The sequence below is a fragment of the Leucopleurus acutus genome (assembly GCF_964270905.1).
Source record: "Leucopleurus acutus genome assembly, chromosome: 6".
NCBI classification, from domain to species: domain Eukaryota; kingdom Metazoa; phylum Chordata; class Mammalia; order Artiodactyla; family Delphinidae; genus Leucopleurus; species Leucopleurus acutus.
In genome coordinates this window covers 47,622,115-47,649,886 of record NC_139149.1, presented here as the reverse complement: position 1 = coordinate 47,649,886, position 27,772 = coordinate 47,622,115, and the positions used below count along the sequence as shown (strand labels likewise).

General features: G+C 40.0%; 1 protein-coding gene across 1 annotated transcript in view; it reads left to right on the top strand.

Moving 5' to 3' along the window:
• The window catches only part of PLA2R1 (phospholipase A2 receptor 1), a gene marked incomplete at its 5' end in the record, with an annotated part of 117,240 nt that overhangs the window by 11,325 nt on the left and 78,143 nt on the right, over nt 1–27,772 (top strand). The window contains 5 exon segments of the mRNA XM_082841351.1: nt 3,293–3,676; nt 6,699–6,872; nt 18,197–18,370; nt 23,578–23,691; nt 24,509–24,652. Coding sequence (XP_082697477.1) covers nt 3,293–3,676; nt 6,699–6,872; nt 18,197–18,370; nt 23,578–23,691; nt 24,509–24,652 — 990 coding nt within the window.

Genomic DNA, 27,772 nt, shown 5'->3' with positions numbered 1-27,772 from the left:
GATGTCCTTGACATATATAATCAATCTTGATTCCTCCCACATTTGATCTTCATCCTTTTTGAAATCTGTCTACAGACACTAAGGATGGGTGGCTTATTTTCATCTTATGTTTTTGTTAGAGATGACTCATATGCACATATAATGATAATCTGAATATTGATACCTATATTGGGTTTCCTCATAGTCTCTTTGAAAACAGTTGTTTTCTCTTCAGTGAATTTATGGAGATTAATGGTGCTAGGACCAGATTCTATTATAGCTTAATGGGAAAATGGGATTGGGCCGTTTTTTAGCTTAGTGTGACATATTATTCTTTTGGTGATGGCATGTTTATTGTTATTGGTAAGCCAGAGCTACTTGTTTATGATACATTCTGAGGAACTTTTCCAAAGACACATCCTAAAGGCAGCTGGGCTTAGAAATATGATAGCACCCTAAAACTGAGCAGCAGGGAATTAAGTTTGTCTAATATCTTCTGCTTTGGAAAGGTGTTTTTATGACCAGTGGTAGAACTACAAAAGCTCTGATTCTACCACTCCTTTTCTCTTAACACTTAATAATTTGGACATTTTAAAACATTATTTATTCATCTCAAGTTTTAGTGATTTATAATTTCCATGTCCATTTACTTACAGACCACTCATTTACCCATCCATACACTGCTGGTTAACATCAAGCATTTCTGTCTTTCTTGTAAGAGAGCTGCAGCATAGACTTTACAGGTTGACAGTGTGGAAGATGAATAGATGAAGACTCAATTCATAATCTCACATGTATTTGAACAAATGAGACAAAGATTTTGTCACCTGGTTATTTGAGGAATATTTTTCCTCCATGAAAGGTGATAGCATGGTATTTCTGGATTGTTTAAAACTAAAACGTCTACACCTACTATGTGCTGCAGAATCTAAGGTAAAAATGAGCTTTTGTGCTCATGTTACAAGTCTTTGGGGGTATGCTCAAATTAGTACTCTACAGGTGTTCAACCAGACCTACGGCTGGATCTGCAGACTAAGAATCAGGAAGCCAGAAAGATGGCAATGACAATAATAACAACAACTCACATTTACTGAGTTCTTCCCGTGCCATGGTAGTGCATGTTGTGCTTTGCAAGGGTTATTTAATGGAATATGCTTAACATCCCTATGAGGTGAGTATCATACATATTCCTAGTTCAAAGAGGAAAGGCAAGGCTCACAGAGATCGAGAAATTTGCCCAAAGTTACAAGTCTGGTCTGTGGTGGATCTGCCTGATTCCAGAGCTCTCAACCACCAGCCAGGTAGTCTACCCACCTATCTTAGGTGTATAAACTGAGGCACAGAGGGCTATGGTACAGCCAGTGAGTTGCAGAGCTGGATATATTTGAACATATATATTAGATAGAAGCTAAAGTACAGAACAATTATAGTAAAATAATTATCCTTTAGTGAAAAATTAATGGGACTCTGGGCTAGCTAGAAAGTTATTAGTAGATTACAACAGAAATTAAGGTTAACATTCTACCCAGGCATGAAAAGGTGAATAGGAGAGCTGGAGAGAAGGTTAATAATTATCAGAGTCCACACTGCATTGGGGAGAGGTAGATTTGATCTTGAATGACTATACTAATAACTACACAGACATGGGCTTCATTAGGAAAACAAATTTCCTGATCTAAATGAAATCTCCCTAAAACAGTTCATTCTCTGCCCCCTGCCCCCACTCCTTTCTCTTTTGTTCTGATGTATGGTGATCAAAGCAGTTTTCTGACAACTATTTCAACTCCTCAAATATAGGGTTATAAATAAGGTTATCAATTATTACATGAAGTATAGCTTCCATTAATACACCGACAATCTTTTTTCAACAGTGTCTTAAGCGATTTTGGTTATTGTAAATCCGTTCTCCTTGGCCTGAGCAACTTTAGAAAAACAAAAAGAACTTTTACCAAAATGAAACATTCCAGTGCATGAGCACGCTCATTCTGCAGTGTTCCCAATCTCTGGAAGGCTCTGCCTGTGTCCACTACGCCCCTGCCACCGCACACGCCTGGCCCTAAATCACAGCCGTTTTAAGGGAACCTGATAATGTCCCTTTAGATTTTTGAAGAATGGACAGGAAGTAAGATGTGAAAGCAGAGCCTAGTGAATAGAACAAAAGAGCTCTTGGACCTGACCAGACAGTCTGCGCTGAGTAACCCAGCAACCATGAGCCTAAGTAAGCAGCAGCTGCTGGCGTGTTTAATCAACATCAAACATTTACTGAACTTCCACGATGTGCTCAGGACACTCTGAACTTGGATAAAAGAAGTCAGACATGATTTCCACCTTCAAAAACCCTGTGGGAGGACATGTTCATAACTGTTGTGTAATAGATGCCTTCCAGGTCAGCGACTTGAGGTAAAGTCAGGTAGTGGGCAGGTAGATACCACTAAGTCCTGGCTGGGCCCTGCCAGCTTTTCCAAAGGAAACTCACCCAAATCTCTTCTTCTGGCTCCCAAAGATTAGCGGCTCAGGGGTATATCACAAAATGCCTCCTTCCTCCACATTCCCACGTGGCCTATGTGGTCTCAATCCTGTCACAGTGCTCTTGCAACCTCTCATGTACCTAGGTGAGGGGCCTCACCTAGTGTCCTGGACATCTGTCTGCTGTTGCCCAACAAGGATGGTCCCAGGAAGAGTCCATCCCCATAGCGTATGTCCCCATCCTTCCACACCTGATGGACGCAGCACAGAAAACAAATGTGGAGAAGCATTTTTTCTCACCAGCATTGCGTCTTATATCAAGATGCAAAGCAGCCCTTGACTTCTATCCTTTAGGTTTTCTACTGAAATCTGATGGTGGAAATTTTCATTTCAGTGGCTCTTGATTCAGCTGCCATATTCCTAACATTCAGGCACTTGTCTGAAGAAAACCAAAGTGTCACCATGCCTCTGGGCACCCAATGTCTCTCCCTTGCAGCGCTGAGGATTATCACCAGTCCCCGCTCTCTCTTCAGTTGTGGCGAGCTCCTTTTCTATCAGTACCATTCCAGAGTGCATTCACAAACATCCCTTGTTACTGGAGGGCCAATGCTGTCTTAGACCAGAGGTTTTCCATTAGCTCTAATAAGTCCATGCATGCTTCCCAAGAAACTCCTTTGTTTTGTGCAAATCAGGCCCCTGTGGTGGACCCCACACATCAACTTCAGATCTGTTTGCGACAGCCGTCAGTGTGACATATCACAGCTCAGACATGCACGTTGGGATCCTCCCGACACTGGTTAATTATATATGAAGATTCTATACCATATCTTCTATTTTGCTGTTTCAGATAAAGGGATCTTCATTATCCAAAGTGAGAACCTCGAGAAATGCATTCAAGCCGGCAAATCTACACTGACCCTGGAGAGTTGCAAACCACCCAACAAGTACATGCTGTGGAAGTGGGTTTCAAACCACCGCCTCTTTAACATCGGAGGCAGCGGCTGCCTGGGCCTGAATGTGTCTAATCCAGAGCAGCCACTGAGCATATACGAGTGTGATTCCACCCACATCTCCTTGAAGTGGCGCTGTAACAGGAAGATGATCACCGGCCCGCTCCAGTACATGGTCCAGGTGAAGCACGACAACACGCTTGTGGCCTCCTGGAAATATCTTCATAAGTGGGTTTCCTATATGTCAGGCGGTGGAGGCATTTGTGAATATCTGCACAAAGGTAAAAAAGAATTTCAACCAAAGTACGCATGAAATGATATGTTTAGCAAGTTTCCCCGTAAGTAAAGATTTGTAAAATATATGAAAGAGGTGCACAGCACCTAGAACCTCCAGACACTTCTGCTAAATACAATTTAGTTGCTTACTCGCTTACTGTAAAAGGATCACTGGAGGGGGCTTCCCTGGTGGCGCAGTGGTTGGGAGTCCACCTGCCGGTGCGGGGTACACGGATTCGTGCCCCGGTCCGGGAAGATCCCACATGCCACGGAGCGGCTGGGCCCGTGAGCCATGGCCGCTGAGCCTGCGCGTCCGGAGCCTGTGCTCCGCAACGGGAGAGGCCACAACATTGAGAGGCCCGCGTACCGCCAAAAAAAAAAAAAGGATCACTGGAGTCTTGGAATGGGCTTGCTAAATTCTGCTAAAGAAACAGAACTGCGAATTTGAAGGTATTAGAGGAGAAAACACTTCAATAACTTTGGGAATCAATGGAAAGGAGAAAGAACAGGAGGACGAGGGAGAAAGAAAATAAAAATAGAAGGAAAAGATTTTTTGAAGTTAGACTTTCAGGACGAAAATAAGAGCCTCTCCTGTCAATATTTCTTTTATTGTAGAAACTTTGTCCCATGTATGGAGTGTGTCTGCAGGGCACCTCAGTGCCTCCTAAGGCCTGGCTGGCATCCGTGTGGTGGTCATGTTACAAGGCATTTATTTATTTAATTTATTTTTTAAAAGATTTTTTACATGGACCATTTTTAAAGTCTTTATTGAATTTGTCACAATATTGCTTCTGTCTCATGTTTTGGTTTTTTGGCCCCGAGGCCTGTGGGATCCTAGCTCCCCGACCAGGGATCAAACCCACACCCCCTGCATTGGAAGGCGAAGCCTTAACCACTGGACCGCCAGGGAAGTCCCGTGTTACAAGGCATTTCAAGGCAGACTATTGTCAGGGGTTATTTGGTGTGTGCCGGGGAGTAGGAAAGCACGGTTTTGGTGGCAGGTAGGGGGAGGTGTTTTCATTTTCCATAGTTCTGTGATATTTGGTATTTTTAAGCAGAGAAAGAAAGCAGCTTAGTTCTGAAATTCTGAAACCTCAAACCTGTTTGTCAGGCTTTGTTTTGTAGCTCTCTTCATTCATTCATCCACCCATTCACCGTCCATCACGCATCCATCGAACACTGACTGTTTCGGTGCCGGGCATCTGATTTACAAAGGCCAACAAGACAGGTGTGGTCCCTGCCCTCGTGGTGCTCTGTAGAGTCATGGCTTACTAAGAGCTTCTATTTCTAAGAATTCTAGGAAACAGAGCAAGGAGCTACCAAGATCTAAAGCAAGACTTTCTCCCGTACCTGCGAGAAATGGTAAAGAGAGACAGCCAAGGGCAAGCCATTTTCAGGACTCACTGCAGTAAAGCAAGTGCTGCATACCAGCACACTGAGTAATCTACCGTTCTAAGGAAGAACTTGGCATGTTGTTCCAGGTTAACATTTTAGCCATATGCCCACGCTCACGATGCATGCAGAGGAAGACTGAGTAGAAGGCAGAGGAAGGAAACAAGAGGATGTGTCCTGGTATACCAGTAGTTCCTAACAGCCTCAACCTCTAGGGCTGGTGGTGTGGAGTGAACTCAGGCAACACCCGCCCCCCACCAGCTGTGGGAGAGGGTGGGAATCTCCACAGCCAGCCCCTTCGCTCCAGGACCTACTGATTTAATTGAGGGTGGCCCTGATCTCCCTCACTATAGAAAGCCCCAGCTGAGTCATGAAAAGTTGTTGTTTTCTGCTTAAGGCCAAGGATGACTGATCATTGAAATACTCTGAGGGAGCAGCCAGCCGGCCACTCAGCAGGGCCGTCTTTCTCCTAGACCACTGCTGGGGCCTCCAGCCGGGCATCCACTTTGTCTTCTCTCTGTGTACATCCTGTTTGCCACTGTGCACCCCGTGAGTCTTTAAAAATCGGATCATGTGACTTTCCCATTCAAAACCCACTGAAGACTTCCCACCGCCTCCAGGGTAAAGGTCAAAGCCCATGATGTGGCAGAACCGGCCCTCTGTGAGCTGACACTCCAGTGCCTTCCTGGTTCTGCCTCACACGGGGCCTCCCTGCGCTTCCCCGTCCGCCCCTCACAGTTCTTGTCGCAGGTCCCTCGTGCTCCCCGGTACTTGCTGCTCCTTATGCCCCAAGAACTCTCTTCCAAAGACTTAAACCTCTTCCCCCAGTTCTTATTCAGAGAGGCCTGCCCTGACCACCTTATCAAAAATAGTGCCTCTACCCCTTCACACACACACACACACACACACACACACACACACACACACACACACACAGTCATTCTGCTCTTACAGTATTTTTTCTTCATGGTACTTACCACTACCTGAAATTACATGTTTACTTGTATATTTGCCTTCTCTTTTTTTCTCCCCACTAGAACAGAAGCTCCATATGAAAGCCAACTTTTACTCATTTGTTCATTATTACATCATATACCCAGTGCTGGACACATTAAATGCTCAACAGATGTCTGCTGAATGAATAAATTAATAAATGCCTATGAACCTCTAGATTCAGATGCTGATGGCTGATGTATTTGGGGACTGGAAGATATTTTAAAGTGAAATCTCCAACTACATACAATATCTTGAAATAACCAATAATGGAAAAGAATCTGAAGCTGTATACCTGAAACTAACACAATACTGTAAATCAACTATAGTTTAATAAATAGATAAATTTTTTCTTCTCATCCATTCACAAATATGTATGCTACTGTAGCAGTGCACCATAGTGAATAAACAAGGAGATAAACATACAAACAAACCATTTATCAGCATTTCCCCTGAACACAGCACTCAGCCTTGCACTTTTCCATACACTATACACTGAAGTCCTGAGGGTTCACTGTGGTAAAGCGAGGGCCTTGCCCAGTGTAGATTTTCAGTCAATAAAGAATGCATTCACTTTATGACAGTTTCCAAAGATAAAGCTGACATACTACTTATTTGACTTTGTCCTTTTCTTTCTCCTAGATTTGTATACAATCAAAGGGAACGCCCACGGGACACCGTGTATGTTTCCCTTCCAGTATAACCGGCAGTGGCATCATGAATGTACCCGGGAAGGGCGGGAAGACAACTTGCTGTGGTGTGCCACGACCAGCCGATACGAAAGAGATGAGAAGTGGGGATTTTGCCCAGATCCCAGTAAGAATAAAATCTAGTCTTCCCCGTATGTCGTGAAGGAATCAAGGACGATTAGAAAGTTATTGTATCTAAAGGAAAGCACTGAGATTGATCTACTAAAATCTGAATAAGCTCTTTGATTCCATTTATCCAGGCTTTGATTTTGTGTTTGTTTTTGCCTTGAAAAGACAATTCTGATGTATATTCCTTTTTTTCCCTAAGTTTGAAAGATGTTAATTAGCCATTCCTCATTAAGTTCAGTACATAAGGATGCTTTAACCAGAATCAAATTATAATACTCTGTGATCTCATTAATCCCAGCTTCCAGGAAGGATACTTCAAAACAAACCTGAATGTGTATAAAGCTCAGTTATCCTTCCAATCCACTCCCTCTTAAGAGCTGCCTTAACTTCTCCATGTCCTGACTGCTTGCTTTGCCCATTGTCACGTCCAGGCATCAGCTGGCCCTTGATGATCTTTTAAAAATCACAGTCGCCCTTGTTATTTCTCGACAATGAGTTCTTGTCTTGATTCCCTTTCCTTGTTACTCGATTTCTAGCTATAACCTCAAAATCTTTTTCTCTACTTAACCCAATTTTCAAGGTCCAATGACAGCTGCAACGTTCTAATTTTTTTTTTGTCAGTTAGTACTTTATTATTTTATTGTATTTTCATTTAGCTTAAAGGTTGCCAGTGGTTCTTAAGTATTGGGGGTTATTTATATATACCTTCTACTTTCTGTATTCAATTTCCTTCACCTTGGTTTCTGCAAGGCAGAGAATATAGCTTTTGCAATCTCTTCATCTTCCATGCCTACCTTCCCTCGGCATAGTTAACAAAATGCCACAAAGAAATTGAAACAAAAAGAAACTGAAGAGATTAACTCCAAAGAATCTGATTTATAAATTGCCTGTTGAATTGTTTTCTAATCTAAGAGCCAGTACAGCTTAGCGAATTAGAAAGAGTGTAGGTTTTGAAATCGGAAAGACCAAGGTTGGAGTCCTGCTTCTTCCCAACAATGAGATCCTGAGTCTCAGCTTCCTCATTATAAAATGGAGATAATAACAGTACCTATTCGGGTTATTGAGAGGATACAATTAGATGATGCACCTAAGCCACTTATCATAGTACCTGGTACTCACCAGGATTACCATCATCATCATCATGGCATCATCAGGCCTAATTTATCCTTTCAGCATGTGCTTCTGAATCAATGATCCTACGTCTTTATTATCTGTCAACAGCACTAAAGCTAAGCATAGTGTTAGGACTTAGGACCCTCTCTTCCAAGAACTTGGCCTCTAGATGGAATACAGGACAGACAGATTTGCTCCATGCCTGGAAATGCAGACTATATTTGACATGATGCTCTAGAATCACCTGGGGGATAGTTTAAAACATATATCCTTGCCCAGTCCCGGAGATGCAGTCAGCGTTTGCATTTTTGACAAGTGGCCCAGGTGATCCTGTGGCAGATAATTCTTCATCAGATAATTCATAATATGCAGGTAGTTCTACGCAACATACATCTATATACATGGGTGATATCAAGACATTTAGCAACCAATCTAGTATGAGCTCTTGGCCAATCCAAGTGGAGACCTTAATGTGGAGGTTAGGAGTCCCAGAGGCCCACTGCTGGTATTAACCCCTTATCTGCTGTAATGTGAGGGGATGCTGAGGCAGCAAGGGGCACTTGAGGAGCTCAGGACAGCAGCTCCTCACCAACCAGCATGAAAGTATTTCATCATTTATTGACTGTCAGATCATCAGCCTTCTCTATCTGAATCTGAATGTCTGTATGGAGGTTTATGTGCATGTAATCCCTACACTGCTCGGATTCTTGAGTCAGATGTCACATTATTTACATCATCTTCTCTTTCCATTTCTATCTCCAGTAGATGTCATTATTAAAAGTAAAGAAACCGGGCTTCCCTGGTGGCGCAGTGGTTGAGAGTCCGCCTGCCAATGCAGGGGACACGGGTTCGTGCCCCGATCCGGGAAGATCCCACATGCCGCGGAGCGGCTGGGCCCGTGAGCCATGGCCGCTGAGCCTGCGCGTCCAGAGCCTGTGCTCCGCAACGGGATAGGCCACAACAGTGAGAAGCCCTCGTACCAAAAAAAAAAAAAAAAAAAAAAAAAAAAAGTAAAGAAACCAATACTAATAAGATTAACATGTATTTCACATGGCCCTAATACTGTTTTAAACTACTCTATTCTCCTTGAGATTCTTTGAAGGGCACTGTCACCATGCTCTGTCACTTTAGCCAGTTATGGTTTCCCAGGTGGAAGCCTGGGTTTAGTTGTGCCCAGGGCTTTTCAGTGCCTAGACTATCTATTTGTTCAGCTTCCTACAGTTCAGAAGCGTCCTCCACTTGACAGCTTGCCAGATTCCAACTCTCCTAACCTTTACCACAACCACCAGAGAGCATGTTTATTTGTGCAGTGCTAAATTACATGTCCAGTTTGCTTCCTTTCTTGTTACTTTTGGTTCCTGGTGGCCAACTTAAGTCAAAATGATGTGCTGGAGACTGGAATCTGAGCAAGCAGATAGTTCTTTCCATGGGGTCAACGAGTGGACAGAATAGAGAGGAGTGAGTAGATTAAAGCAAAGATTCATACTTCTGTATCTCATCTTCCTTACACAGAAAGTTTTTAGTATCTCAATGTAGAATAATGCCCTTTTTTAAAAAACGATTGTAAGTGATCACAATGTAAATTTAGTGCCAATAAACACATACAAAAACACACTAGCAGGGAGGGATATGATAAAACATCTGTCACTATAGATCTTCAGGAACAAGGATGATATAGAAGAATATTTCTAGGTTTGTTTGCAGGCAATTCTGTGTCATACTGTGTCCATCCTGGTTGTGTGTCTTACACAGCTGGAGAGTTAGGCTTAGTAGTTTGATATATTTTTAGGGTACCAACCTCTGGGATGATCTGATTGCCCTGGAACCTTATTCACCTGATACAATTTTTATCAGTAACTTGAATGATGTAACAGAGCAGATAGGTACCAATATTGATGTATGACTGCCAACCTCGGCTTTGTCAGCGGTATTATTATGTGTCTCTTGTCATGCTGCTCTCTCACTCCCAGCAAGGGTCATACAAACCTCTCTACTCTCCCCTGACTTCTAACCCTGCCCTACATTCTCCTTCCCAACTCTTAAGAGATGACCTCAATCCCTACCTCTCAAAGAGAACCGGATCCATCAGAAGGGAAGTTTTGACAACTTCCTGCTCCCAAGCCTTTAAGCCTACCTGGGTTTGCACCCATCTCCTTTTTCTCCTTCCTGTGCAATAGTGTTCCTCCTCCTACCTAGGGCAAATCTCGCCATCTGGACTCTGGAGCCTCCCATCCAATCTTCTCCAACTTCTATCTCAGTGTTTCTCAAAGTGTGGTTCCAGCAGCATCAGCATTCTATGAGAACTTGCTAGAAATGCAAATTACCAGCCACATCCCAGACACCTATATCAGACATTCTAGAAGTGCAGCCCCAGCAGTCTGTGTTTTAACAAGCCTTCTAGGTGATTCCAGTGCACACTCCTACTCTAACATAGATGAATGATGGATCCTTCTCATTAGCAGTTAAACCTACTCACGTCTTAAAATAACATCTTAAAATAATACAACTCCTTCATTTCCACTTCAGCCTCCTGAAAATACCTATCTCTCATCCCCTGCATAGACAGACTTCTCAAAAGAATTGTCTCCCCCGCCTCACCTTGCTTTCATTCCTCAGAGCACTGTCTCTTCTTGGCTTCTATGAAGATGTATGCCTGACCTCCATTTCCACAAACCATTCATTCACTCTTTTCCACAAATATGTATTGAACACTTGCTATGCACCAAGCACTCAGCTGGGTGCTGTGATTATAACCACAAATGTGAACGATGAAAGTCATGGTGCCTGCCCTAATGAAGTTCACATTCAAGTGAATGCTGCTGAAGGGCCTGATTTGACAAGGTCTGAAACTAAGTGTTTGCTGGATCTGGCAACATGGAGGTCATTGATGGCCTTGACAAGATATATACTCTAGTTACCAGATTGAGTGGGTTAAAGAGTAAGTGGAAAAACAGAAGAGGAAGGAAGGAACACTTCCCAATTCATTTTATGAGGCCAGTATTACCATGGTACTGAAACTAAAGACATCACAAGAAAAGAAAACTACAGACTAATATCTCTTATGAATATACATGCAAAAATCCTCAACAAAATACTAGCAAACAGAATCCAACAACATATAAAAAGAATTATACACCATGACCAACTGGAACTTATCCCAAGAATGTAAGATTGGTTGAAAATCTGAAAATCAATTAATGTAATACCTATATAAATAGGAGAAAGGACACACAATTATCTCGATAGGTGCAGAAAAAACATTTGACAAAACTTTATATCCCTTCATGAAAAAAACAAAACTAAACTAAAAACAGAAGAGAATGTCCTCAACCTGATAAAGGGCATCTCTGAATAACCCACAACCAGCATACTTAATGGTAGAAGACTAGATGCTTCCCCATAAGATCAGGAATAAGACAGACTATCCACTCTCAACACCGCTATTCAACATTGTACTGGATGTTCTAGCCTGGGCAAGTAGGCAAGAAAATTTAAGTCATCCAGATTGGAAAGGGGGTTGTAAAACTATCTCTATTTGCAGATGACATGATCCTGTATGCATAAAATTTTAAGTAATCCACTAAAAAACTACTACAACAAATAGACTCATTCACAGGATACAAGATCAGTATATAAAAATCAATTGTATTTCAATACTGTAGCAAGGAACAATCCAGAAATTAAATTAAGAAAACAAATCAAAAAAGAGACAGACAGAAAACAAATCCATTTATTGTAACATCCAAAAGGATAAAATCCTTAGGAAAAATTTAACGAAAGACATGAAAAACTTCTCTCTAAAAACTACAAAATATTGTTGAAAGAAATTAAAGAAAATTAAATAAATGGAAAGACATTCCATGTTCATGTGATCAGAGGACTTAATATTGCTAAGATGGCACTACTACAGCAATCTTTATCAAAATCCTAGCTGACTCCTTTGCGGAAATTGACAGGCTCATCGTAAAATTCGTATGGAAATTCAAAGGACCCAGAAGAGCCAAAATAATCATGAAAAGGAAGAACAAAGTTGGAGGACTTATACTTCTCATTTTCAAAACTTATGCAAAGTGACTGTAATCAAGACAATGTGATACTGTCAAAATGGAATAAAACTGAGAGGCCCCACTTATGATTAATTGATTTTTTGACAAGGATGCCAAGACAATTCAATGGGGAAACAATAGTCTTTTCAAAAAATGGTGCAGGGAAACTGGATTCCACATTCAAAGTAATAAAATTAAACTCCTATCTCTCACCTTATAAAAAAAATTAACTCCAAATAGATTTTTAAAACTTACATGGAAGAGATAAAACTATAAAACCCTTACAAGAATACATAGGGGTAAATCTTCATGATCTTGAAAATGCAATGAATTCTTAGATATGACACCAAAATGCAAGCAACAAAAGAAAAAAATAGATAAGTTGAACTTTATCAAAATCAAAAATTTTTGTGTTTCAAAGGACACAATCAAGAAAGTGAAAAGACAACCCATGGAATGGGGTAAAAAATTTGCAAATCAGATATCTAGTAAGGGACCTATATCTAGAATATATAAAGAACTCATAACTCAATAATAAAAAGACAAAAATCCCAATTTAAAAATGGGTAAAGTGTCTGAATAGACATTTCTCCAAAAATAGATTTACAAATGGCCAATAACCACATGAAAAGATGTTCAGTATCATTAGCCATCAGGGAAATTCAAACAAAAACTACAGTGAGATACCACTTTACATCCCACAGGATGGCTAAAATCAAAGAGACAGACAATAACAAATGCTGACAAGGATATAGAGAAATTGGAACTCTTATCCACTGCTGAAAGGATTGTAAAAGGATACAGCTGCTTTGGAAAACAGTCTGTCAGTTCCTTAAAAGGTCAAACATTGGGTTACCATATGACCCCTAATTCTACTCCTAAGTATATATCCAGGAGAAATGAAAACATATACCTACACAAAAACCTTTACACAAATGCTTATAGCAACGTTATTTATAATAGCCAAAAAATAGAAACAACCCAAATGTCTACCTATTGATGAATGCATAAATAACATGTAGTATACCCAGTAGTATTTAATGGGATATTATTGGACAATGTAAAGAAATGAAGTACTGGTACATGCTACAACATGGATGACCATTGGAAACATTATGCTAAGTGAAAGAAGCCAGTCACAAAAAGATCACACACTGTATAATTCCACTTATATGAAATGTTCAGAATAAGCAAATCTATAGAGACAGACACTAGTTTAGTGGTTGCCTTGGGCTGGGGGTAGGGGTGAGGACTGAGGGAAAAATGGTAAGTGACTGCTAATGGGAATTGGGTTCCCACAAAAATGTTCTAAACTTGATTGTGTGATGGTTGCACAATGCTTTGAATATACTAAAAACCATTGAACTATATACTTTAAATGGGTGAGTTATATGGCATGTTAATTATATCTCAGTGAAATTGTTTTTTTTAAAGAGTAAATGAGAGATGAGAAATTGGAGACAGCATACGTATAAAAATATGTGATTAATGGGGGTAGAGAAAAGGTAGAGACTGCGATGGGGAGGCCAAAGGAGGGATTTTTTTTGTTTCTTGTTTTTGAAGGATGAGAGCTGCTAGGTCACCTTTGAATGATTCTGGAAAGGATCTAACAGAAAGAGGTTGAGGATGCAGGAAAGTGAAACAATTGGTAAAATAAATATGGTCTCTCAGAAGGCAGAAGGAAATAGGGTCCAGATCAAAGATGGACAGACTGACCTTTTATGGATGTAAAGACAACTCCATGGGAGGGAAGAAGGAGAGGATAGTACAGGTCCAAGAAGGTTGATGGATTAAGTGATGGGGAAAATGAGGAGAAACGAGTCCAGTGGCTGTGGACTTTCTCTGAAGAGGGGGAAGAAAGAGTGAGAGGTTTGGACAACAGGAAAGGTGTGAAATGAACACGGTGGCTGCTGGGAGAGCAAGCTTTTTAGGGAAAACCGGTAATGTTTCCAGGAAGTATTGGGGGTGGTTGATAATGAATCCATCGGATGACTTTTCTTGGCAGTGCTCATCTGTTGGGTGCAGGCATGGAGCAGGCAGATGATTGGGTCCCTCTGTTGGAACGTGCTCCATAAAGTCACTAATGGACTCAGTCCTCATCTTACTGAAAGATTCAACAACGTGTAACAAACTGACACCATCTTTTTCCTTGGGCTTCTGGGGCCCACACCTGCTAGTTTTCCTCTTTCCTTTGTGGCCACCACTTCTCAGCTTCCTTTGATAGCATAGTCTCCTCTGCCTAACTGCCTTTAAATTCTGGTGGTAAGCTTGGGAAATAACATGAAAAAGTTGGAACATGGTACCTGCTCTCCTGATACTTAATTTTATCAGGAAAAACAGACAATCAATAAGCAATCCCATAATGCGTCATTTAATCTCAACTGTGATCAGGCCTGCCAAGGAGCATGTAAAGCATTGGGGATGAACAGCAGAAATTGCTGACTTGGTTTGGTATCCCTTTTACATGAGATTTACCAACAGAACACTTTTCAGGGAGCAGATATTCAATAACTATTTGCTAAGTGTATGAAAGACCAAAGAGAGAAAAATAGTAACTCTGTAGCCTGGAGTTGCTTCAATAGTATAAGAGTTCTTTTTTTTTTAAAAGAATTCAACCATTTTTTAAAGTGGCAGGAAAGATACACCTGGGACAATGACAAAGCTGTATACTTAGGGATGACAAAAAAGCCGTATTAATAGAGAAGGAGAAATGGCTGCATCTCAGTCATAATCTATAATAAAATCAGTGTTGACATGAATATACTTCAGTTCATTAGAAGAAAGGTGTATTTTGAAAGGGAAAAAAATCACCATCATGCAAAAGATTTTTGGCAATCTTTCTTCAAACAGTAGGAGGTGCAAAGATATATAGGATGGGCTTCCCTGGTGGCGCAGTGGTTGAGAGTCTGCCTGCCAATGCAGGGGACACGGGTTCGAGCCCTGGTCTGGGAAGATCCCACATGCCGCGGAGCAACTGGGCCCATGAGCCACAACTACTAAGCCTGTGCGTCTGGAGCCTGTGCTCCACAACAAGAGAGGCCGCGATAGTAAGAGGCCCACGCACCGCGATGCAGAGTGGCCCCCGCTCGCCACAACTGGAGAAAGCCCTCGCACAGAAACGAAGACCCAATGCAGCCAAAAATAAAAATAAATAAATAAATAAAAAGATATATAGGACATAGCTGCTTCCTTCAAGGAGCTCAGAATTTAGCGACAGAAGAGATGATATAAAGACAACCAAAGATGCAAAGAAATATAACAATCTGATGGCATCCCTTAGACTAGAATTTTTCAAGAAAAAGTAAATGTACCAGCCTACAGTTTTCAGTGGCTTAGAAGCAGAAGTTAGTTATGAATAAGCAAGAGGACTAAGAATAAATACACGCAAATGCCCCGGGCCAGGACGGGACCCTGTGGCAAGGGAGTTCCTGGGGAACAGTCTCTGAGGACAAGATGAGCATGCAGGAGGCCTCCTGGGGAGGAGTCTCAGGATCGATACACACGGAAACGAAGGGAAGAGAGCAGGATTGCACAGGACGGTGATGCAGGGCTGGTGACTCCCCACACTGACCCACAAGGAGTTCTCAGGCTGGATTTGCCCCTAGTTGGGGTGAGAGGAGGGGTCTTATAGCCCTGCACTGACCAGTCATGGTTTGCAGACTGCACTTAGGAAGGGAGAGTGGTATTGGGCAAGGAGCCTCTTCAGCCAAAGCAATCCTTGAAGAAGGCTTCATGTTGAGAGGTGTCTGCTGGCAGCTGGGGAAATTAGACCTTCGGTCCTGAAGGGAGATCAGAAGAACACATCACAGTGCCCAGGCCCAGGGTGGCACGTTCATTCCACTTGTTACCATGAAATCTTCAAATCGGATCCATGGAGTGACACGCAGCCCATCTAGAGAAGCAAAGAGAGGACTTGTGTCTGACGGCATAGAAATACAAATTCTTATATTTTAGTTACAACCAAATTTTAATGACAAATGGATTGCCTTGTTAGAAGAATATGGGCACCTTTTGCAAACATTTGACTGGGAGTTTCCTTTTGATTAAACTTAAGAACTGGCACACATAACACAAAGCCAGGGGAGATCTAACAAAACTGGGAAGTGTAATTTGTAGCCCAGACAGGATCACCTGTAAGCCTCTCATCTTAACTGTTTAATGTATAGAATTCAGGAAGATTTCTGCAAAAGGCTGCTTTACGTAGCTTAATCCATGTCCTGTTGAAAGGGCAGGACCAACTGTTGGCAAAAATGGGAATGAGATCAACTGAAGTGTCCTCCGAACCTTTTCTTATCATGGCATGGCTTATCATGGAGGTAATTAGGACTTATTATCAAATCTTTACCCAAGGCAGTAGATGAGAGGTAGGTACCCTATACCCAGATCTCTCCTTTTGACATCCTTCTCCTATCTCCCCTTCTGACATCCTACTATCTTCTAGTAGCCGAAGGCTACTCATACCTGCTCTCCTTGGGAAGTGCTTCAAATGATTTCTTTCAAACCAGGGTTTCCCAGTGTTTGCTTTGTGAACCATTTGCATTAGAATCAGTAATACGTTAGAAAGTCAGCTTTCTGAATCCCACCCCGACCTTCCAATTCAAAATCTCTGAGACTGAGAACCAGGAACCTGTGTTTTTTTTTAAGAAGCTGGCTAAGTGATTTTTGTGCACACTGAAATTGTAAACACTCCTCTTTCATGGCCTCAGCTCTCACACAGGATGAACAGGGCTAAACTGATGTCTGATAATGCTTAGTGTGTTGTCCATCTCCTGGATGGCATAGCTTTTTAACTGAAGATGGTCTCTAAGGGTTCAAACTCAATGGGGAAATTTCAGCCACCAGGGCAAGATGATCACTGAAGATGTCCTCCTCCCTTTCTCTTCCTCTTCCTACAGTTTTCCTTGGTGATAGACTTGTCTTCTTGGTGATAGATCCTCCTTCAATCTTGGATCCTTCTATAAATACACGTGTCAGTCAGGAAACTCTGTAGACGACCTTAGATTTATATAATAGCTTCTCCTTAACTAACGCCGTTCTGGGGAAGGCACATTGCAACCAGATATGAAAACAAACTTTCCACATTCCCAAGGGAGCCATCTAACTAAGTATTGTGGGGAAAAGAAAACAAACCAAAAAGATTTCATTGTCAAATAAGTTTGAAGTATACTGAATTAAAATGAAGCTGTTTCTTTATTAGAGAACTTCTCAGAGGCTTTAATATGCTGCTGTGTATTATGAATTCCCCGGAGGAGGCTACACATGCACTGTCCCAGCTTTTCTTGGAGAGCTCTTGAAGCTGTCATACTCTGTGGATTGCACTTCGGGAAAAGTTGTTCTAGATTTTAGCAGATTGTCTGCTCATCAGTTACACTCATGCTGTAGCGTGGTTCCCATTGTCTGAAATTCTTCGGCTGAGTTTGACTCCAGGTAATTTTTATGGCTGCTTAGGTTCACCTTAGGGTTTGAGTTAAAGCACCCAAAGTAGGTCTTCATTTGCTGTTATTTCAATAAACTTCAGATTTCAGAGCCACGTCTCATATTTTATTAAATTTACTTTTAAGCAAACTACACAATCCTTGGCCAATGTTTTGCAAGTGGATTTTGCTTCTCCTCCTTTTGACTGAGAGAACTTTCTTAAACTAAATATCAGTGTTCCTGTTCTCAATGTGTATTTGAAAACTTCTGTTCATTTTAGAGTCATGTTTCTACTGTATCCCTTTTATTCCATCTAGCATTTTGGTATTGGCAGGGAAAAGCTTTTTGAAACAATATTTGCATCTATCTCAGATAAATACTTCCGTTCACACAGCTTTCAGTATAAAGTTCTGACTTTAAAGAATTCAGATGTTATTTTCACAAATATCTATACTCCAATTGTATTTCCTTCTCTTAAAAATAGCTAATGTCATTTTCCCAGAAAGGATCAGAGCTTCTTTATTGATAATTTCTTGAACTTCCTTTCAGTCTTGAACAGGTTTTACCATAAAGTGTTTACGGGAAAACAATGCAGATTTCATCATAAAGACCTAATCAAGAATAGATAAGGGCTCTGAAGAAGTTTTAGGAGTTGCAAGTTGGAATCACGCCATTCAAATTCATCTTAGAAATATATCGCCATATAAATAAAATAAGATTATAACGTTTTAATGGATTTTGTTTTCAGCATCTACAGAGGTGGGTTGTGACGCTGTCTGGGAGAAGGATCTCAATTCACACATTTGCTACCAATTCAACCTGCTTTCCTCCCTCTCCTGGAGCGAGGCACACTCTTCATGCCAGATGCAAGGAGGTGCTTTATTAAGTATTGCAGATGAGACTGAAGAAAATTTCATAAGGAGTAAGTAGGTGGATAATGCACATTGATGTCGGTACAATTAAAATGATTGGTGTTTACAGTTATGTCCATGTATGCCAAGATGCCTTCTGGAAAGAAAAGGTCCCTTGGAAAATATTTTTCTGTTATTAACATGGCCCAAACTCACACCCAGAATTTTGACCTGAACCCTGGGCCATTCCATTTGACACCTGGCCGTGCCTCTCTTATTTTCTCCCCCCTGGAAAAGAGAAGTTGAGGCTACAGCAAGGGACCCAGGAGAATTTTCAGCTCCAACAAGTGCATAGGGAGACTTCCAAACTTAAGTCCGAATTCCTGCTTTGCTGGGGAGCTTAGCCATTCCGTTTCCATTTATAAATAATTAAGCTGTTTACTAATTAAGCAGAATCTTGCCTGTCAGTCACTGTGTGTAGTAGGGTTTCCAGTGGATGCCAAAGAACTTAAAATTTAATTGGAAAAGCAAAAGCACACACATGTTAACTAATGCTGTAAAGTAATAACATAAACTGTCAAAAGACTGCTAAGGAGCTGGGTCTGATCTGTTTCACCTCTCACCTAAACTCTCTTTTTACTTCTCTTTTATAGATTAAATGTGTTTGTAGATGGGTACATGCAGCATTTAAAAATCTTTCTGAAACATTTGAAAGTGTCACAAAACTAGTCACTTTCATTAAAAGTTTCTGATGCTTTTTTTCCAAATTATATTACACATGTTTCTTCTAGAATAACAATAATAAAATTATTCTAGGATAATTTTAAAAGTTCAAGTATACAGAAAGAAAACCAAAGGAAAAACTCTCATAGTTCCACAATCCAGAGATAACCATGTTTCTTCTGCAAAAAAAACCCCATACAAATGCATGCGTAATCCATAGTATCTATGAAAAATGCTATTGAATAAAAAGATGAGGCGGTTGTTGCACAGAGGTTAGGAACAGGGGCCAAAGAGCCACCTGCATGGGTTTGAATCCCACCTCCATCACTTACTAGCAGTGCTAAAGAAGTAACTTAGGGCTTCCCTGGTGGCGCAGTGGTTGAGTGTCCGCCTGCAGATGCAGGGGACGCGGGTTCGTGCCCCGGTCCGGGAAGATCCCACATGCCGCGGAGCGGCTGAGCCCGTGAACCGTGGCCGCTGAGCCTGCGCGTCCGGAGCCTGTGGTCCGCAACGGGAGAGGCCACAACAGTGCGAGGCCCGCGTACCGAAAAAAAAAAAAAAAAAAAAAAGAAGTAACTTAACCTCTCTGTGCCTCAACTTCCCCCCTCTATCAAATGGAAATAATAACAATACCTACTTTTTGGTGGTGAAAATTACATATTATAGAACAGGTGAAAATTTAGAAAAGTGCCTGGCACACAAATCAAACACTCAGTATGTGTTAAACATTTAACAGCAACTACGCGCACAGTTTAGTAACATGCTTATATAATTTACCTGCATAGAACGAACATCTGTCCGTGTCTATAAATACAGATCTATATCATAGTTTTTAATGGTTACATAGTGATACAGGTTAGAGATAATATATTTAGCTAATCTCCAAATATTAGATAGGGATAGGTAGGTAAAATTCTTTATTTTGTTTTTATTTACTTATTTGTTGCTACGTAAAACCATCCCTCACATACCTTTGTGCATAGATCCCTGATTATTTCTCTCTAAGTTTGTAGAAGTGGATTCACTGGGTGGAAGAGGAAGCATATTTTAAGGCTTTTGAAAGTCATTAATAACTTCTAGAAGGATTGTAACAAATGCATGAACAGTATAGTTCTGCCCTTTTCCCCACAGACTTGCAAAAGTGGGAAATTATCACTGAAACTGATCTGAGTGAGTCATATTGCAGGAAAACACCCATTTCCAAAATCACTATTAGCCTGTAATGGTATTTATAGAAAATTCTGTGCACCATTTATGAATTACAATTGTTATCTATTTTGACTGCTGGGATCTTCAATAAGAGGGTTTGGACTTAATCAGACTTGGATAAAGATTAAAGGAATAAGATATGTCAGAGACTTTGATTTAAATACCACAATTTTATAATTAGATTTCGGGGATTGTTTAGATTGGGAAAACAGAAGAGTATTCATAAAGACAGAAGCTTGTTCTGACCAAGGTATTTTTTAATGTTGAAAATAGTCTACTGTTTCTTGTTAATCGCTGATGAACATTAACTATGGTATAAGGAATTATCTAAACTGCCACAAATGCCAGGAAATAGCCAAAGGAATTTCAGTTTGCATTTATTAGTATAGAATTGTGAGCCAATTTACTTGTAAGGCTAAATAGACTATTTTTGTACTTTTAAACACAGATTAGAAATTATACAATGATTTTTTAATATGTACTGTTAAAACAGTCACACAGAGGGTATTCAAAATAACTCTAAGGTAAGAATAATTAATACTTAAATATTTTAAGTAGATTACTTGAAAGCAGCACTTGGCACTTACCCCGATATGAAATGTGGAAATTTCTCCGTCTTGTCAATCCATCTTCCATTCTGCCTTCTGTCATGATGACACCAGTTAGATGATTTAATCAAATGGTGCTTTTGGAAGGACTAACCAAATAGACATTAGAAAGAGACTTGTGTTTATGCCCCAGAAACTTGGAAAGGCAGAGCCCATGAATGCTGTTCCTGTCCAGTGATTTCAGGGATCTCAAAATTATAAGGCACCTTTTTCTCTTTCCTTAAAGGTTTAGCTTCTTCCAGTTTTCCACTGTTGTTTCAAAATACCCAATCACAGAAGGTGCTGCAGCCTTGTGATGTGAATGCACTAATCTTTACAACCTTGGTGACCATACAATCGATCATCCAGACTGAGACCCTTTGAAGAGTAAAAGGTTCTGCCATCAATACTTATTCTGGAACTACCAGGATAAGCCATGAATTTTCCAGGCAAACTGGGACATACAGTCACCCTATTTATCACTCTTATCTGTCAGGGTCTCAGACTCAGGCAGGGCCCCTGCATCTGGCTCAGAATAAATTAGGTTCTGAAGCAGATGAATCATAAGGGATCAATGCTGTCCTTTATAGATTAGAAGATTCAACGGCAACATTTGAAAGTGTCACAAAATTACTTCCACTAAAGTCTCTGACACTGTTTTTTCCCCAAATATTACAGCACGCGTGGTACATGTTTGTTGTGGAGTAAATTTTTAAAGTTCAGGTGCACAAAAAGGAAAACCAAAGAAAAATTTCCCCTAATTCTACAATTTTGAGAAGCCATATTTTTCTACACACGCATGTCAAGGCACATGTTTCTACATAGCACTGATAACAAAATTGGAATTGAATTAAAACAGGAGGAGCCGAGGCACAATGGTTAGGAGAAGGGGCCTACAGAAAGCTTTCTCCCACACCAAGCTGAAGAAGCATTTGCACTGCTCATGGCCCCAACCTGCTATTTTTTTTTTAAACATCTTTATTGGAGTATAATTGCTTTACAATGGTGTGTTAGTTTCTGCTTTATAACAAAGTGAATCAGCTATACATATACATATATCCCCATATCTCCTCCCTCTTGCATCTCCCTCCCTCCCACCCTCCCTATCCCACCCCTCTAGGGGGTCACAGAGCACCGAGCTGATCTCCCTGTGCTATGTGGCTGTTTCCCACTAGCTATCTATTTTACATTTGGTAGTGTATATATGTCCATGCCTCTCTCTCGCTTTGTAACAGCTTACCCTTCACCCTCCCCACATCCTCAAGTCCATTCTCTAGTAGGTCTGTGTCTTTATTCCCGTCTCACCCCTAGGTTCTTCATGACTTTTTTTTTTTTCCCTTAGATTCCATATATATGTGTTAGCATACGGTATTTGTTTTTCTCTTCCTGACTTAACTTCACTCTGTATGACAGACTTTAGTTCCAACCACCTCACTACAAATAACTCAATTTCGTTTCTTTTTATGGCTGAGTAATATTCCATTGTATATATGTGCCACATCTTCTTTATCCATTCATCTGTCGATGGACACTTAGGTTGCATCCATGTCCTGGCTATTGTAAATAGAGCTGCAGTGAACATTTTGGTACATGACTCTTTTTGAATTATGGTTTTCTCAGGGTATATGCCCAATAATGGGATTGCTGGGTCATATGGTAGTTCTATTTTTAGTTTTTTAAAGAACCTCCATACTGTTCTCCACAGTGGCTGTATCAATTTACATTCCCACCAGCAGTGCAAGAGGGTTCCCTTTTCTCCACACCCTCTCCAGCATTTATTGTTTCTAGATTTTTTGATGATGGCCATTCTGACCGGTGTGAGATGATATCTCATTGTAGTTTTGATTTGCATTTTTCTAATGGTTAATGATGTTGAGCATTCTTTCATGTATTTGTTGGTACTCTGTATATCTTCTTTGGAGAAATGTCTATTTAGGTCTTCTGCCCATTTTTGGATTGGCCAACCTGCTATTGATCCCTCTACATACTCTGGTCCCGTGGATTCTGCTCTCCTCTTGGCCAGACAACCCCCATTGGCTCTCGACTGGACAGCCCTTCCCCCATTTCTTTAGCATACCTGAAATTTGAGGGCTTGCCTCCTGGCACTAACAACACTTAATATGCCTTCTGCTTCCTAGCCAGACCCCTAAGGAAAAGGTCCTCTAAGTTGTTCAATTTTTTTAACTGTGAAATATTTCAAGAGTATTGACAAGTGTAAACATTACATCTCTGCACACACATACCCATTATAGAGATTTAATAGCATTTCTTCCTATTCCTCTTTCTCAGGGCCTGAGGTAGCCTGAGCTCAGTGTACTTGGGTCCTGAGCCTCCAGATTGAGGCCACCAGACACATGTGGCAAAAAAAATAGGAAGACAGAGGGGCACTTTGTAGGACTAGCCCTGGGCACTTCCTCCTTCCTCCTCTAAAACCCTCAAGTGGGTAAGCTCACACGGGTCAGATGGTCTCAGATTTGAAACCATGAACTGTTGATGGATTGACGACCGTTGAGAGGCAGCATTCCTGTATGCTTAGATTAAACACTGCACAGTTGCTGTCAGTGAGCCTTTAGGAGACTGCCATGTTTCTCAGGTTGGCTTTTTTTACTCTGAAGCACCAGGGTGGTGTTTAGTGGCACTTAAACTCTTTTCTGCCATTGATGGAGTTAATTTATGACTCCATGCCCCAGGAACAGGAAAACAAGAAAGACGTGTAACATTGATATTTTTTTTGAAACTCCGTATTTCTCTTATTTCAGAGCACTTTGGCAATGAAGCAGTGGAAGTATGGATAGGTCTGAATCAGCTAGATGAAAATGCTGGTTGGCAGTGGTCGGATAGAACACCACTCAACTATCTGAACTGGAACCCAGGTACCTGCAGCGTTTTGTTTACCTTCAACAGGTGGCATCTTCCCATAGCCTAAAATAGCAATATTTCCCACATATGTATACGACGTGTTATTGTGAAAGTGGCTTATAAGCATTTTTAAAGCCTGATTGAATTTCTATAAGGCATGCTTTTCCAAACGAGAAAATGGAGGCCAAGAAGGTAAGCCAAGGGTGCATGAGGATTTGGGTCAAAACCAAGATTCTAGTCAGTTGTTTTAAAAATAGCAACAGAGATAAGAAATTAAATCTCAGAAGTAGATGTTTATGTACAGATTGTTTTCGTATATTTTTCCCTACTCTCTCCTAGTCAATTTCCTCTCTCTTCAGTTAACCTTTGCCCTCCAAAGATATGATCAATTACTGTCTTACATCAGTATGTCTCGCACAAAAAAACGAAAATTGGTTTTTCTTATGGATTCTAAGTCAATTACATTAACTGTGTAATACAACGCACTCACATTCTGTTTAAATGTGTTGTTTAAAAGATTGTTATAGTTGAACCTTGAATAACTAGAAAATATAATAAAGTACGATTGCATTTTGTGAAAAAAAAATAGCAACAGATTGAAAAATATCTCTCTACCTTAAAACAATAAAATCAGCTGTTGCTAACTTTGGGAAATCATTTCATTGTCATGCCTGGACTTCAACTGCAAAATCATAAATATAATATCTTATAGGATTTACTACATATGCCAAAGAGAAGGGCTGTCTCCTTGATGCTAAAACTACATTTCAGTATATATTGAACTAACTGCTTTTGCTTCTAACATTAAGTACACACATATTGTATTTTCAGAAATAAATTTTGAGCCATTTGTTGAATATCACTGTGGAACTTTTAATGCATTTATGCCAAATGCCTGGAGAAGTCGGGATTGTGAGTCCACTTTGCCTTACATATGTAAAAAATATCTAAACCATACTGATCACGAAGTAGTTGGTGAGTGTTTTTATTTTAAGCTGTTTTTATAAGTAAGTTGCTTACTTGCCCTCTCAATATATTCAAAGTCCTTTATTTTTTGCTAATAATTTATAATTTAAACTTAGCTAAGGCTAGTTTTTATGTGAATAAAAATGTGTAACAAGATAAGATCTGTTATTCCAAAGGCACCATGAATTTAATAAATGCATTTAGGTTTTTACTAAAAACTAAAGCAAAATAACCTAAGCATAGAAAACATTTTCTCCCTCTCTTTTTAAAAACTTTGCTTTCTTATTCATTCTGCCTTAGAAAAACAAGATATGCTTCATTTTCTATTCTAGTTGAGTTTTATTTATTTATGGTTACCCTAGAAATTAAACATATGAATTAGAAAATAGTTTTATAAAATTATTTACTTCATTGATCTCCTATCATACTCTATATCTCTTGTTAGTAATACTTCCTCCTTGAAATAACAAACAAAATTTTAGGTGTACCTAAGACTTAAATACCACATAATTACAATCTAGTACCTGAAGCTCAGTTATTTCTATTGTTAAGATCTATTACTTCTTCTTAGTTTCTATGGAATTAATGTCTGAACTCAGGAAGTAGAGATAAAAACATAACCATTTTTAAAGAATCATTACCAGCATAATTAGAAACAACTCTACATTTAAAACAATAATCTGAATTATCTTTCTAAAATATTATCCCTTACAGTTAAGCTTTTATATTTTATTTTATTTTTTTATAGATTTATTTATTTATTTGGCTGCGTTGGGTCTTCGTTGCTGTGTGCGGGGTTTCTCAAGTTGCAGCGAGCAGGGGTTACTCTTCATCGACATAGGCAGGCTTCTCATTGCGGTGGCTTCTCTTGTTGTGGAGCACAGGCACGCGGGCTTCAGTAGTTGTGGCCTGCGGGCTCTAGAGCACAGGCTCAGTAGTTGTGGCTCACGGGCTTAGTTGCTCCGCGGCATGTGGGATTTTCCGGGACCAGGGATTGAACCCATATCCCTTGCATTGGTAGGCAGATTCTTAACCACTGCACCACCAGGGAAGTCCCCAATTAAGCTTTTTAATTTATGATGTTATGTTAATTTACAATATTGTGTTAGTTTCAGGTGTACAGCAAAGTGATTTAGTTGTGTCTGTGTGTATATATATATATATATATATATATATATATATATATATATATTCTTTTTCAGCTTCTTTTCCATTATAGGTTATGACAAGATACTGAATATAGTTCCCTGTGCTATACAGTAGGTCCTTGCTGTTTATCTATTTTACATAGAGTAGTGTGTATCTGTTAATCCCAATCTTCAAATTTATCCCCCCCTTTCCCCTTTGATACCCATAAGTTTGTTTTCAATGTCTGTGAGTCTATTTCTCTTTAATAAGTAAGTTCACTTGTATCATTTTTTTAGATTCCACACATAAGTGATATCATATGACATTTGTCTTTGTCTGACTTACTTCATTTAGTACGAAAATTTCTAGGTCCATTCATGTTGCTACAGATGGCATTATCTCATTCTTTTTTATGGCTGAGTAGTACTCCATTGTATATATGTACCATATCTTCTTTATCCATTCATGTGTCGATGGACATTTAGGTTGCTTCCATATCTTGGCTACTGTAAATAGTGCTGCTATGAACATTGGGATGAATGTATCTTTTTGAATTAGAGTTTTCATCTTTTCTGGAGTTTTCAGGAGTGGGATTGCAGGATCATATGGTAACTCTATTTTCAGCTTTTTAAGGAACCTCCTTACTGTTCTCTATAATGGTTGTACCAATTTATGTTCCTGCCAACAGTGTAGGAGGGTTCCCTTTTCTCCACACCCTCTTACAATTAAGCTTTAACTTTTATTTTCCTTTAAGTAGCTAAGCCTAAAGATATCGTAGAATATGGGGGTGAGGAGAAGAAGCATCTCATCATTTTTTTACGTAGAGATTTTTTCATTATGTCAAGAATGTGCTGACATTGTTATCACTGTTATTGTCCTGTCCCTCCCTCTTTTCCTTTCATTTTCCTGCCTCAATTTCTTCTGTCTTCATTTTTTTTCTTATGCCCTCCTGCACTGCCTCCTGCTATCCTTCTTTTCTTCAATTTTATTTGCTCTCCTGATCTATTAATTGAGGTCAGAAGACCAGAAATGATGGCAGCTAAGCTAAGTTTGTTTGGATTATTTGCTGTTGTTTCAAGTCCAAAAAATACTTTTGATGATCTAGTCCAGTGTCTTCCAACTGTGCATCCAGGGTCCCCAGGTTCCTTCCTTATCTCCACCCTTACGTCAATCAGAGAAGTTCCTCTTTTATCTTTTTATCTTACCTCTAGAGTGAAGTTTCGGGTTCATTTTTTCAAGGGGTTCTGTGACTGTGTTTTTAGGTTGATATTATCTATCTATCTAAGTGTTCTAACATTCATCCACTGTGATTCTAATAGCTGTCAGAGTCCTAGAAGTGATTTTAAAAGAATGTCTTGTTTCCCAAATTAGTAGTGAAGTTGTTTCTAACTAAGTTAGTGCTTAAGGGAGGCACCCAGTTGTGGTTAATAAAATAAAGTAAAAATGCTGTCATCAGGCTGGGGGCAAGCTCCTGGAAGAGGAGAGCCAAAGTTGGCATGCACACAGCTGCCTTCCCTGCCAGTGTTAAAGCATCATGGCATTATTTTGCTGTAAGTCGAACCCAGAGTCCATATGAACCCAGAGGGACATCAGAGGCACTAAGCCTGACCCCCAAAATAAAAGCTATCATCTCTGCTCTAGATAAAGTGGCCAGAATTTCAGATTCTTTTCAGCTGAGAATAACTATCTACCCCCTCCACCTAATACTGTTTATAAAATCCTTTAAAAAGCATTTAAATTGTGTTCCATAATACTCCTTTTTTAGTGTAAAAAGGTTTTTTTAAATGGATAGCTCTAAATGCTAAATTTTATATCTAGCCCTGACTCTCACTTTGGTTGTATGACCTTTATCAAGTCTCCTTAACCTCTTTGTGCCTTAGATAGCTCATCTGGAAAATGAAGCACTGAGATCCATTAGATCCTAGTCCAGATCATAGATGGGATCCTTTTCAAGTCTGAAGATCTAGAATGCTATGATCTATATCTTATTGAATCATATGC